The sequence below is a fragment of the Nothoprocta perdicaria genome, unplaced genomic scaffold (assembly GCF_003342845.1).
Source record: "Nothoprocta perdicaria isolate Ctin4 unplaced genomic scaffold, notPer1 scaffold_64, whole genome shotgun sequence".
Lineage (NCBI taxonomy): Eukaryota > Metazoa > Chordata > Aves > Tinamiformes > Tinamidae > Nothoprocta > Nothoprocta perdicaria.
In genome coordinates this window covers 2968094-2982578 of record NW_020455910.1, presented here as the reverse complement: position 1 = coordinate 2982578, position 14485 = coordinate 2968094, and the positions used below count along the sequence as shown (strand labels likewise).

Below are 14485 nucleotides of genomic sequence, written 5' to 3'. Positions count from 1 at the left end.
TTTATTCTTTTTTTTTTTTTTTTTTTTTTTTTTGAAGCAAGAATGTAAAATATATTCCTCCAGAAAAGCTGTAACTGTTTTCAAATGCTTTTATATGAGACTTCATTGAAATCTTCCGTCTGGTAGAATTTGGGGTTTGTACAGGATCACAGATCGCTCAGAAGGGACATTGAGAGGTCTGTAGTCCAGCCTCCTGCTGGAAGCAGGGTCAGCAAATTCAGCCGAGTTACCGATGGCTTTGTCTGGTGAGGTTTTGAAGACCTCCAAGAACTGAAGTTCCACAATCTCTCAGACAGTCTTTTCCAGTGCCTAATTATTCCTGTACTGATATTTTTCCTCCCTTATATCTATCTATGCCTCTCCATTTTAGTACATGACCATTTTCTCTTGTCCACCTGCCCTGCACTGCTGCGAAGAGTCCAACTCTATCTTCTCAGTTACCTGCTTGTAAATAGTGGTGATCTCCCCACAAAGCCATCCCTTTCCCTCTGCCTCTCCTCATGGACAAGTCCTCCAGTCCATGGCCACCTCCATAGTTCTCTCCTGAACTCATGCTTACCAAGATCCTCCTTGTACAGGACTCAAAGCTGGATACAGTATTCCAGATGCATCCTTACTAGTGTCCATTAAAGGGGAATGATTGCTTGCCTTGATCTCCAAGCTGCTCTCTTGGTGATACAGGACAGTATGCCTTGTGTCTTGATGTTCCCGGGGACAGGAAAGTACACCTTGGCCAAATGCAGCTGTTCTGCTAAAATAGGTTGTATCCAACAGCTTAATCCTTTTATCTCATCAGTGTCTGTTCTTTTGTTCCATTACTAAATGTGTCTTATCAAAGATTTGTGGTCAAGCACCCAAAATAGCAACACAATTTACATTTTAAAAGTTGTCATTGGCATCTCTTTCACTACATTAAAGTTGCCAGATGTTTTCTGTTCATTTAATTAGAATATGTATTTAAAAACCTAGACCTAGAGTAAGTTACAATGGATTCAGTAAAAAGTAGATATGCCTGATGAATTAATGTTGTCTTTGGTTAGTTTTCAATTTGAATACCACAGAACTAAAATAATCTGGTCATGTCTAGTCCAGTAGCCCTAGATTGTGTAATTTGCATTCGTTTACTTTTTTCTTTTTTCTGCAAACAAAACCATTCAAAATCCAGAGATAATGAAGCACCTTGTTTCTTATTGTATTTTCTTCTGTAACTTTTTCAAAAAAATGAAAAATACATTTAAAGATTATTAAGGGCAAATAGTCTTGTAAAAGCTGAAAGGAGCCAAAATTAGGTTTGAATGTAAATGAAAGGTACACATAATAATTTGGGAGGAGCTCTGAGTGAAGTATAGAGAAATCTGCAGGACATAAAAACCTCTTTAAAATGTTGTTCAGTATTTTAAAATGCAGTTCAGTATTTCTAGAGAAAAGGCACTAAAACATGCAAAGTACCCTGGGCAGAATTAATGCCCAAAAGGGTACAAGGTGTCCAAGAACACATCTTCTAGGGAAATTAGGTAACTAAACAGACACAATTCCGTGCATGGTGATGGCAGTGAGATCTTGATGTCCTAGGTGAATTTAAAGCCCTCAAATGCCATGTGCTTTGCCAGGCTGAGCCTGCACTGTGAGCCACTATGGGACACATTTGTGAGTGTTTGACCCTAGGCATCACTCTGCATGACATTAGTCTGCCAGGGAACTTTAAAGAGAAGCAGCAAACTAGCTGGCACTTACATGATTACTTTGAACTTATAATTGTGTAAAATAGAGTCAAAATATCCTACAAGGTACTTGGATATATGTAGTGTATATTCAACTTATGTATGCATTGAGTTGGGCAGACAGGAACCTCCTGAGGTTCAACAAGGACAAGTGCAGGGTCCTGCACCTGGGGAGGAATAATCCCAGGTATCAGTACAGATTAGGGGTCRACCTGCTGGAGAGCAGCTCCACRGAGAGGGACCTGGGAGTCCTGGTGGACACCAAGTTTAGTGCCCTCGTGGCCAAGAAGGCCAATGGGATCCTGGCTGCATCAGGAGGATGTTGCCAGCAGGCCAAGGGAGGGGATCCTGCCCTGCTTCTCAGCTCTGGTGAGGCCGCACCTGGAGTACTGTGTGCAGTTCTGGGCTCCCCAGGACAAGAGGGATGTGGAGCTTCTAGAGAGGGTCCAGTGAAGGGCAACAAAGATGATTAAGCGACTGGAGCATCTCTTGTATGAGCAGAGACTGAGTTGGGCCTGTTTTCCCTGGAGAAGAGAAGGTTGAGGGGGTATCTGATCAACATGTACAAATACCTGAGAGGAGAATGTAGGGAGGAGGGGGCCAAACTCTTCTCAGTGGTGGTTATGATAGTATGCGATAGGTGTAAGTTGATAGGAGCAATGGATATAAGCTGAAACACAGGAAGTTTCATCTTCATGTGAGGAAGAACTTTCCTGTGAGGGTCATAGAGCACTGGCACAGGCTGCCCAGGGAGGTTGTTGGAGTCTCCTTCTCTGGAGATCTTCAAACCCTGTGCCCTGTGCTCTGGGTGTCTCTGCTGGAGCAGGAGGGTTGGACTAGATGATCTCTGGAGGTCCCTTCCAACCTTAACCATGCTGTGATTCTGTAGTATGAATACAAAGTGTGTCTGGTTTATATGCATATCTAAATATATATATTTCTATACACATGCTGTAACAAATGAAAGAATAAAATGCAATGAAAAATACAGTGTTTGAAAAAGTAAAGTGTTGTTAAGTGCAGGAGAATGACAATTGTAAAAACACCAGGTGGGACTCTGTCTGAAATGAAGCCAAAAGGAGTTTTGGCACTGGATCTGAATGTGGGCAGGGTTTCAGACTTCTCTTTTATTCAGTTCTTCATGCCCTACTACTCAGTGCAGAGCTGATTATATAACCTCATTTTCATAAATGTCTTGGGTGTCCTCCAAGGTTTTTGTGAAATCCATCCATATTTTCAACCTTTTCCTTTCAAGTGAAAGAGAATTGGAAAGAAGTGTGAAGGTCTTTCAGAAGAAAATGCAGGGAGATATCTAACAACAGAACTTGAAAGATGAATGATTCTGTGCTCTGTTTTCATGTATACATCTGCAATGTTTTTTTTTTTTTTTTTGAGTTGACCAAAATTACAATTAAAGAGCCAAAGTTGAAACTAAATCMTATATTATACAGTATTGGAGTGAATGATGGTGTACATTAAAACTTACAATAGATCATAGCTTTTGGTAGGTCCTTGACCTRTAAGTAACAATGAGAGGTAAAATCTTACCTATATATTCTGCAAGTCCAGATTTACACATCCATCAAAATATGAAATGGGAAGCTTCAAAATCATTCTTTCCAAATGCATCTTATACTTAACAAGTCTCCTACATTATTAATGTTTTCAGGTCTTAATTTGTTGTGGTAATGAATGGGGGACTAACCGCAGCTCTGAGGTCTGCAGTAGTCTCCTGTAGAACAGTTGCTGAAGTCATATGAAAAAAGATGGTGTATGTTCTAGAGCAATTTAGTTTTTTGGCAATTAAGAGATAACAGATAAGAATATGATGTAAAACTCTACAGTGAGCAGACTACAGAACAAGAGTACAGAAGAATTACTATTTTGCTATATGGAGGGGAAAGCAGCCTTATGATTCCAACTCAAATTCTGCAGGATGCTTCTATACCATAAAAAGTAACTTTTTGAAATGAAAGGTTTCCTTTATAGAAATATTATAAACTCTGTATTTCTTTTGTAGACTTTTGCCCAGCCGGTTAAGTTTAACCCTGATTTTGGGGTTTTTGAAGTAGTTGATGATGCCCCTCAGCGCCTGGAAAGCCAGCTGAAAAAAATTCTGCATGACCAGAAACCTCCCAACCCCATTTATGATGTTATAAGGAAAGCAAAGAATGATGGGCAGCTTTCCAAAAAGAGCAAAGCTTCTCCAGCCTTGAATATTGATCCAAATTACAACACTATGGTAAGCATCTTATAGCCACTGAGTTTATATTTAGATCTTACTGTAGAGATACTGGCAGTAGTTATTGTTGTGTTTGGCTTGTTAGCTTGGGAAAAATGTTAATTTACGTTAGGAAAACATAATGATGGGCCAAATTATGCCCTGCAATGCACATGTGTCTACCAGACAAGTGAATGGAGTTACACATATACATCCTGTAGCACAGAATTTTGAAGGTTCTGTAGGGCAGGATTCATTTGTGTGGTCTGAATGCTTTTTAATATTAAAAGAGAAAATATTATGACAACAGTTACTTTACTAGTGATCCCTGGAATGTGCAAATTGACTGAAACTAATGCATCTCAGTCTTTCCTTATTAATTAATTTCCTTATGTGGCTATGAGCTCATCTGTGGTCTGGCAACACATAAGTCTCTCTTCCATTAATTCCCAAAGGATTTACATGATTAGCATCAATTGAAATGGCCAGAAAAAATAACCTTTGGCAACAAGAAAGCTATATTAATGAAGAGATAGGTTGGAATTCAGAAAAAAAAATAAAATCAGCTTTGCTCAGACTCTATGAATTTTGGTATGTTCACCTGTTTACTCTCGGGACTTTCTTCATCTTTGGAATTATCCTGTGAGCCTACCATAATATAATAGTGTTAGAAGAGAAAAACAAATGTCACTGGGATACATTATTTGTTCCTTTTCTGCTTAATTTGCATTGGTGTAACTGATGTGAGTTCATTTCATTCAAGGCCAGTCTAAGGTCTTGCCACATGTTAAGAGGATGCTGCTCTGTATTATGTCATAGCTGGAAAGCTAATAGAAAATCAGGGAGTTATAACTGACTTTGTTCAGCATAAGCTTAATGATTTTCAGAAAAGAAAACACAGTGCTGGGAGAGGTCAAAAGGCAATGACATTTAGCAAATTGATGGTAACGGGARACAAAGAGGAGTTTATCTGTGTATAAACTGGTAGACTAGGTATATGTGAAGTACAAATGGTACAACAGGACAAGGTTCAGAGATATTTCTACCACATTAGGTGATTTTTCTCAGAAAACTTTGCTTGAGAGCACAAAAGCCAAAAGGCTGTTCTTGATTTCTTATTTGTACTCAGGATTTAACTGAAGAAATATTGTGTGCTTGAGCAAGAGTGGTTAAGATTGCTTTCCGGGATGACCTCACATCACTGCAACTGTGGACAGCCTTCTTGACAAATTCAAAGCCACCACCTTGCCTTCATTATTTCTTATGTCTTTCATGTGGATTGGAACAAAGAGTGCCTGCATTATTCTAGAATACATTTCCTTCTCTAGGGGAATTTCCAGAAATGGGAACCATTATGGCCTTTGTAAGGAGCACTTTACCCCTATGCACTTTCTTATGCATTTTTGCAGGAGGGAGATGTTTCTCCTTTTTTAGAGAGGGAGCTGTTTTACTGACCAAGTAATTGGGTTGCCTTATCAACTTCAGTTTGGCATCTCAAGGCTAACCTCACTGTTACTGACCAAGCAGAAGAATTTGTAGACCAATTTCATCAAACAGTTCAGTTCAATCAAATGGGGTTTGATCTTTCAGGCTTGGAGCTATGTTGCCTCCTTTGCTTGGGCTGTTTTTTTCTTTGCTTGTTTCACACTGACTGAAGAGACTCAAAATTGCATATTACACTCATACAATACACAYAAAGTTGAATATTATATTCCTTGAGTGGCATCACTGGCCCATTAGGCTGTGATCTGACAGTCTTAGTGTGCCTTCCAAGCTGAAGCCTGATTTTAAATTTTAATTTTTTACCTAGCCTGAGAAATACATGGGATAGTATYTTTCTCTGCTTTTTTCCTTACTTCCCTTTCAGACTCTTACAAATTTACTTATAAGGAAATGATCTGCCTGTGCACTTGCAAATTATAGATAAGGAAGAAAGTGTCTTCTCATCAATCATCAAAATCATCTCCTGAGGAAAATATATTAAGAAAAAAGATAGATATGCAGGGTTGGGTGGATGGGACCAGTAGGGAAAGAAACTGTCTGGCACCCCATGGATCCTACTTCAGAGAACCCCCAGTTCAGCAAAGCTCTTAGGTGTTTAACTTCAATCAAGTGAAGTTAAACACATGCTTAAGCTTAAAGATGTGCTAAAAGCTTTGCTGGATTGGGTCCCAGCAGGGCCTACGGCTGGCTGGGTAAGGAAGCTAACCAAGGTAACAAAACCATCAGATTAAGTGTAGCACTTCTTCTCTGGGGAAGAGGAAAGCGTGGATGTTCTTTCCTGCTCATAGAACATATGATTTTGTGTACCAGCTATGAATAGACAGGGACATGTTACGAATCACTTAGATAAAAAACTGGGCTGTGAGTCAGTAAGTACATAAATATTAAATGCTGACTGATTGGCCAAAATAAAGAGACAGTCTTCTGTATTTCCAAAGAGCTTGTCAGTTAGCAAAAGGAGGCATAGACTCTGTGGTTGGGAGTAATTAGTCTTCATCTCCACAAATTACACTATATGAGCCACAGCCAATATAAGCTTTCCATATTTTGAAATATTTTCTTCTTTCTAAATGAAACCACCCACTTTGTAAGTAATTTAGATTTTTTAATCCCCTACAGATGACCTATGAAGCAGAAATTACCCTTGTCACTAATGAAATATTAGATCACGGAAAGAAAATTTAAAATGTAATCTACGTGAACCGATTGTTTGATAGAGCAAGTAGCAAAAATATCAGTATTCCATCCTTCTCCAAATTTCACTTGTATTTGTGGAAAAGTGGAATTACCACATTCCTTCAAACCATCAATTCCACCATGCATCAAATAAACAGAACAGGTCATCTCCTTAGAGAAAAAAGAGCGCTCTTAAAATAAAATAAAGGCAGTGTGCTGTGTGTCAGACTGTTTTCTAATAGGAACAGCTATGGCTCACTCTGGCTCATATTCAGAAAACTTGTCCTCCGTGTAGGCCTATTCTTTGGTTAGTTGGCTCTGGGTAGCTCACTGCTCAACACCTCCCTTTGCTCTCCAAATCATTCTGGAAGCACCCAAAGCTGCTGCTTTGACCAGGCTCAGGGACATGGACCTGCTGAAAGGCCTTCTGCACTCTCACTTAGATTTCCATTTAAAGAGTGAATGTGTGCAATGCAATTGTGTAATGTTCCAGCATAAAACTGGAAAATGTGATAGCTGGTCGCCTCTTGGTTTCTTTGATATTGTTCCACAGTTAGCCCATTCTGGGAGGATAAGCTAAGTTAAGGCTTCCTTGTTCTTCAAGTCACGGAGGAAAAATGCAACATATTTTTATTTATAAAATATGTGATATAATCAGCGAAAATAGTAGTTTCCTATGGCCGAAAATGGATGAGCATCTGACATTTAATTTGCATTTAGAATTGTACAGTAAAGGCATGATTCTTATGTCCATTGGTATTGAACAAAAATCACCCATGGTTTGTTAACATAGTTATACACACATAGGTGAAATCAGAATCAGACCTTCTGAACTGTTACAGGTAGGTAAATTAACTCAATGTCCCAGCACGACTGGATAGCAAAGGTAATATTCATTGTACCTTTGTTTTCTGAGACGATGCTTCCATAGGAGAGGGATGGAGAGAATCAGTTGCATGGCAGAAAATACAAGAAAGACAAGAATTATGCAAATCTTGGGCATTCCTTTTTTGTAGCGTCTTCATCGAGAACAAGCAATTCAATGGGTTAAGAAAGAGAGACTTCCAGCATTTCTAGAAAGTGACTGTTACTTTGAATACAGGTATTGCAATCTTTTATGCTCTCTCTCAGTTATAAACTTTATGTCCTCTGCCTAATTTATCTTGACAATAACCTTAAAATATTTTCTCATGTCTTTTGTCCTGTTTAATTTTAGCATTTTAGTGACCTGGATAAATTAAAATCAGTTATTTATTTTCACTTTTCATTCTGTAGTTTTCCTTGATCATGAATTACATACTGTATTACAGCATTTCAGTGTAAAAGTTGCGTTTATCTTTTTCTGAATTTCTCTTCCACAGAGCTACCAATGTGCTTGTGTCTCTCTAATTGATATGTAGACCTATGAAATCTAATTAGAAGAGAAAGTCAGTCTTTATTTTTTAATTAATTTTTAATTTTTAATTTTTAATTTTAATTTTTAATTAATTATTGCTTTGTATCTTTGGGCCATGTCATGAAGTCCTGTCAGGCTTCTTTTTGCAAGGCTCTCTGCTGAATGCCATGGAATAATTGCATGATCTGTAGTTTCTCTGCAAGTTGTTCAGAAGGTTTAGTCTTCTTTTCTGGAAGGATTTGCCTCTACATCCTTAAAGCTGTGTCTAGGTACTGAGAGTGGTAGTGTGTCTTAGGAGACCTAAAATGCAAATTAAATTTATGCTTAATTTCCATTGACAACAGTGTTTTAAGTTGCTTTCCTGAATCCAGATCAAGATAAGCTGACATGATAAAATGGGAACTTGTACTTATGTGTTTAAAGAACAGATAAAGCTATCCTAAGCCTACAGTGAAATCCTATTGCCTTCCAAAAGTGGGGATACTGAGGCTTCTTTTTCTATTAACCTGTGCCTTGCTAAAGTACTCTCTAACTTAACCTAGTCAATTCTGACACCGTTCTTGAGCTCAGAGCACCCTCTTCATAACCATACAGTTTTAACTATACCTGATCTTCTGGACATTGTGAGGGCCACACTAACACTCACATGGTTGTACTGGAGTGAAGCTCTCATATAGCAGAGCAAGATAGCACCAGCTGTTTTGTTACCAGCAACAAGCATCTCCAAGTTCAATTAGGATGATCACTGCTGTGGCACTCTTGCTGGAATATTGCTCATATCAGGAGCAGGAAATGCGGGGTCTGGTGCTCGTACAGGGCTCTGCAAATTGGGAAATGGTTCTGTTTTAGCAATCAAAATGTTCAAGGGTTTCTTGGCAGGGTTTGGAACCGCATGGATATATGCAAGATCATCCTGACAGAAAACAGTTTTGCTGGTAGAGCTTCATAATGCAAAGCAGGCCACCATCTGTGAACTTGATGGACTATGGAACGGCAGTGCTGGTGTTTACATATGTGACAGCAGGCGAGGGGTGAAATCATAAAGTTCCCTGTAGCAATTTATTTTTAGAATGATCATGGTTTTTATTATCTATTTTAGGGATAAAACAAACAACTGCTTCTCTGACTAAAAGCTATAATCAACTACTTTCTTGTTTCAACATTTAATTTCAGGCTAGCTAAGCTGATATCACRGGTAAAATGGAGCAAGACTGGCATTAATTTCATTATAGACAGAGGTTACTATCCCTGGATAAGGAAGAGAGACCCAAGTCCTCCTTTCCCCGAGGAGGATGCCACTTCATCCACTATGAAGAAATTCTATGTTTCACTTGGCAAGGTAAAATAAACATGCTTGCTGGGTATAACATTAAGCTAGATTGAATGCCTTAAGTTTCCATAGCTGTCCTCACAGCCTAATTGGACAACTGATTCTCTGAATAACCCTTTCTGTCAAAGCTCTCTGTACTACAGTAGAAGGTCATTCCACAGCTTAAAAAGAAGGCATTGCTGTGCTAAAAGTGTGCTCAGCTGTTGTCATGCGGCAGCTTTCACTGGGAACTACCACYATGGAAATCTGTACAAACAGAGATTATAAAATGACTTCACCCAGTAAGACCCCTAGTCTCTGAAACATTACAATAAATAGAAAATCATGAATTAATGACATTTCTTTTTTTAGGCTACGCTTTCTCAGACAGAGGATTGGTTTACACTAGCAAAACAGAGTGAATCCGTGAAAAGTGCAGATCCTTTAGCTTCTCGTCAGAGTCAAGATGCTCCTTTTTTCCCTGGTCAGCATGAAAGAAATGATTTATTAAGTGAAAAACCTGCCTTTCTAGGTAAGCAATATAGCTTCAGTTATAGTAAGTCTGACCAGGTAGAAATAAAAGACTTTCTAAGGAATTGCTGCTATGTCTGCTTAGTACTCTGRGTATTCTACTGCATGCAAAAGAACAGAGTTGCACAAGATTGCCTAGGTTAGCCTCTATTTTGTAGGCAGTAACAAGATGAACAGAGAAGTCTCAACACGTAGGAGTATGCTAGGAGTTGTATCTCCCCCTTTCACAGAGAAAGAAGCAGCCATTCCTCTTTCAAAACTGCTCTGCTGGGAATGTGGAGTTCACAGGCTGAGCTGGAAAGTGGAACACACAGCAATTCTTTTTGCTACTCTTTTTTTTTAATTCTTTTTCCAAAACTCATCAAGATTACCTCTGGAAACACATYGCTGATTCATGCATTAGTAACAAAGTTAATCTAGTTGCCTTTGGTTTTGATTCATGAGTCTACTACTAATTTTTGCAGTGCTTTTAGCAGAGAGGCCACAAGTGGATAGTTATTGCAGAGCACTCTACCACAGAGCAGCTCTGAACTGTTGTGAGTTAGGCATAGGTCTATGGAAAACCTGTTTTTCCACTGTTCTGTAACCAGACGTTTTGCCTCAATAGCTAGTTTATATCTTCTCACTGCAAATTTTTTTATAATATTGACCATTATTTTACATATGTTTACTGCTCTTACTTATTGTTATTTCCCGGGAAATCTAGCATTCTTTCAGTTAGAGAATTATTTTTTGGCACAGTGTTCACCTGATGTASACATCAGGAAACAGAAGTAATAAATGGCTTCAACTAAGTTTCTCAGGGTCAACTGCAATGAGAAAGAGTTCAGTAGCCGAAGAGGAAGGTATTTGCTTGGATGATCCAATGTGAATTCCTTGCTCTCTCAGTTGTATCAAGCTTATAAATTGATGCCTCTTGAGCAAAACTATTAGCCGTTTGGCTTGTGATTGCTCYAGAGCTGTATACTTCTCATTCTCCTCAATTCTCATAGGTCCTCTGAAATCATTCTTCGTGTTTCAGTTTCACAGAACAGTACTGAGAAGTTGTATTTTTTCTTTGTCAAGGGATGATATTTGAAATGGTTTAAAAATAAGGAAAGATATTTTAAATTACATTGATTTTATATTCATCTATGTGCCATATGTGCTTCCACATTAAATTATGTAATCACAGAGTGGGGAATTTCTGTGCCAAGTTTCTATTTGATAGTTCTACCCGTGTCAGTGGCTGATACTGTCATCTTCCAGTGTGAGAAACAGGCAATGACAATTTGCTATTTTTTGATTAAACTACCATAAGGAAAAACATAGGCTGATAACATTACAAATATGACTTGGATCTGAGAACTTTAGTCCTTTTCTAGGACGATTTGATGCACTTGTGACATGTGCACCAGAGGGCTGTAGCATCCTCCTCACTCATAATGCAACTCAACCAGACCACATATTTGTCTTAGCAATACAACAGAGTATGAGAGCATAAATATAAGGAACTTTTTGTTTATCTAATACCAATTTACTGCTTAAACTAAAGCAGTGATAAACTAAATTGGTATGAAGATATTGCAAAACCTCAGTAGAATTATGGCTTTGTTTTTTCTTTCATTTAGATTCTGTTGCTGTTCAGAACACGCGTAGCCCTTCTGCTCACTTTTACATGGCTGACTCGGACAGTGGTAGCAGCACTAATCTTGGTAAGCTGTATGTATAAGGTSGAAGTCTTCTCTGCTAACACACACCAAAAATACCTTATTTGCCAAAAGTTTTGGAACTTTTGGAAGCAGTTTTGGAAAACATAGCTGAATCAGTTAAAGCAGTAGGTTCCTTGCATAGCAGAGTGGGATGAAAGGGCATGGTTAAAAGCATCAAGTGCAGCTGCACTGAGTCAGACAGAGAGGGAGGCTGAGGAGATGGAGGGGGATAAAAGGAACAAAGCAGGGGAGATGAGAGGGAAARAGAAAAGAGGGATTGATCACTGTTTTGAACTCATTACAAATCAAATATCTCTAAATGGAAAGGAACAATTTCTAGGTAACAGATGGGACTACAGTATTATTTAATGTGTCCACAGTCCTTAACGTAATCTTTTGTTTTGTAATCTTTCTTCATATGTCAAGATTTTGAACAACTGAAAGAAGCCTGTTTGATGATCTTTTGCAATAATCAGGCTTTTATTTTCAGCATATCTAGACAAGAAGCAATGACTTACTACCTTCCCCGGGCTGAATAAAAAGGAACAAAACAAAAAACTAAAACCAGTCTTGCTGCAGACTGTAACTGTGATCAAACTATACACAAAYCCTCAGAGCAGAAACCAGAACAAACCAGAAGAAGAAAACACCTTGTCTTGCAGGACAAGAAGGTGTTTTAACAAATTCTGTGGAGCTGGGATGCTCAGCTGAGTAAACACGGCAATTTGCTTAGGTGGGAATTGTTCCTGAACTCTGCTCTCTGATGGAATTTAATGGGGAATGAGCTTCTGAGTCCTGGGGCTGGGGTTGTGGACACGGAGCACAGCAGAAGCACCTCCGCTCTTCCTGGTGCTGCAGCAYGATGTGCTCTGATTGCTCTGCAGCYGTGTGATATAAATACATTGCATTGTTTTAACTTGAAAACTTTAGTGTGCAAGAAGACAGTTCTGAGTCAAAAGGATGTTCAATTATGTTTTCTAATTTAATGCAGAAGCAGGTTCCTTGTCTACGGAATCTCACCAGCGGAGTTTCATTTCCCCTTCAAGGACAGCGCCAGCAAAATCCAGGAAGAGATCCAGAAAGGCTGAGGAGGGTTCTGCTGTGGCTATTGCTGCTTCCCGCAGTCAATTAACGGTTTATGTAGGCCAGAAATGGGAGAGTGCAGCAAAAGAAGAAAATGAACAGGGAGTTAATACTTTTCAAACTGTGGAGGAATTCATATCAGCTTATGTTCAGTTTATACTGACGGAAGCCATTTCAAGCTTGATTGGTGAGCCAGTTGCCAAGAGTGAGAATGTTGTGGATTTCAATAAATTGTCTAAGGTGTTTATACAAGAGTTAGCAAATAAGGAAGTTTCCCTTGGTACTACAGAACCACTCTTTTCTCAGAGTTTTTCTCCATTTAATGCCTTGGACTCTAAGTGTGTGGTGCCAGAACGTGATATTGAAGAAGTAAGTTTACGATCGAGTTCGGAAAGCGAAGGGGCAGATAGCAGGGCTGCCTGGTGCACCAGTCACAGAACTTACGACATTGGCAACAGACATGAGTTTGAAAGATTCAAGAAGTTCATTCAAGGAACACTTGGGGAGAGGTACTGGTGGCTCTGGATGGATATCGAACGACTGAAGGTTCTTAAGGGCACCAGAAAGCAGCAAAGGTATTTCCCATTATTTAGCACTTATTCCACTTATTTTAATACTTGTAACCTGGCTAGGTTAATGCAGGTGTTAAGACTGTAGAATAAGTAATGGAAATGAGTGAATACAGTTAAATGAGTGAATACAGGGAATGTAGTTAAAGTAGTTATGAGTGTCCTGACATGGTAAGTCAGGACTGACTTCACAGCTGACAAAACTGACAAAACCTTTTCTTTGTCAGAATGACAAACTGCTTTAATGAAAGGATTTACTAAATTTAGATTGTCTATCCTAATGTACTTAAGTATTTTATCCTACACAAAACCTGGCTCTAATTTGTGCAAAAAAATATTTTGACTTCTGCGATTTATTATAGAAGAAATGTTGCATGACAGCARTTTAATCAGGTAGGATGAACTGTGCTTATTTCTGTATGGCATTTGACATAGGCCTGTGTGACTTTTTGTTGACTCAAGGCAGCTTGACAAGATGAAAAAACTCTATCTGCTGAGTGGTGGAGATTATTGCCTCAGTTCAGAAGTTCTGCTCAGATTAGATCTACTACGTGGAGATCAGTGGAATATAACGCACTTAAGACAGATTCAACCTGAAGTTGTGAAACCTTTACTCCTTTACTGGTATGAATATATGAAGTTAAAATAAGATTCTATTCCTTAACACATTTCCCTTTAATGAGCCCCTTAGAAACATCTATTTCATCTCATTTATCGCATTACAATTATGGGAAGCAGTATCAGCATAAATGCTAGAGGATATTGCCTCAGCGTTTGCAGCTGAGGTTGGCCTGCACTGCAACCTGCTGAGAAGCCAGATAAATCTACCTTGCTGAGCTCCCTGCTATGCTGCTACCAGTAGCAGCTGAGTAACCTTGCATATAGGCACCATGGGCATCGTTTTACTAAACTTCATGCTGAGATGTGGACATATCCCTCCAGGCAGTAAAGGTTAATTCACTGCTATCTTACCCCCATACAGCCCTTCTCAAGTTTATGTAGCTGCTTTAGGTATACATCTGCATGAAGTCTGACCCCAAGACTTTACTGTTCAATGTTATACAACATCCTTTTTACCTATTGACAGCTTAAGTAAGGATACAAATTCTAACCTGCTTCCAAAACATGAGCTAAATTTGTAAAGATCCCACTTCCTTGGAGGATATCAACAAATGGCAGACACGGACAAATACCTGCAACTGTGACCTTTGCTGTCTCCTGAGTCTCATGAGAATTGTGGTTTTGTCCTGTGACCTGCGTTCCTTTTCTATTCTTGCCATGGGAA

At 39.0% G+C, this 14485-nt stretch overlaps 1 protein-coding gene across 1 annotated transcript in view; it reads left to right on the top strand.

The window, feature by feature from the left end:
* The window catches only part of RGS22 (regulator of G protein signaling 22), a 61149-nt gene that overhangs the window by 9233 nt on the left and 37431 nt on the right, over window positions 1–14485 (top strand). The window contains exons 4-9 of the mRNA XM_026050012.1: window positions 3742–3963; window positions 7638–7723; window positions 9191–9356; window positions 9699–9858; window positions 12540–13206; window positions 13663–13824. Of these exons, the coding sequence (XP_025905797.1) occupies window positions 3742–3963; window positions 7638–7723; window positions 9191–9356; window positions 9699–9858; window positions 12540–13206; window positions 13663–13824 (1463 nt within the window). The remainder of the gene's footprint in view (window positions 1–3741; window positions 3964–7637; window positions 7724–9190; window positions 9357–9698; window positions 9859–12539; window positions 13207–13662; window positions 13825–14485) is intronic.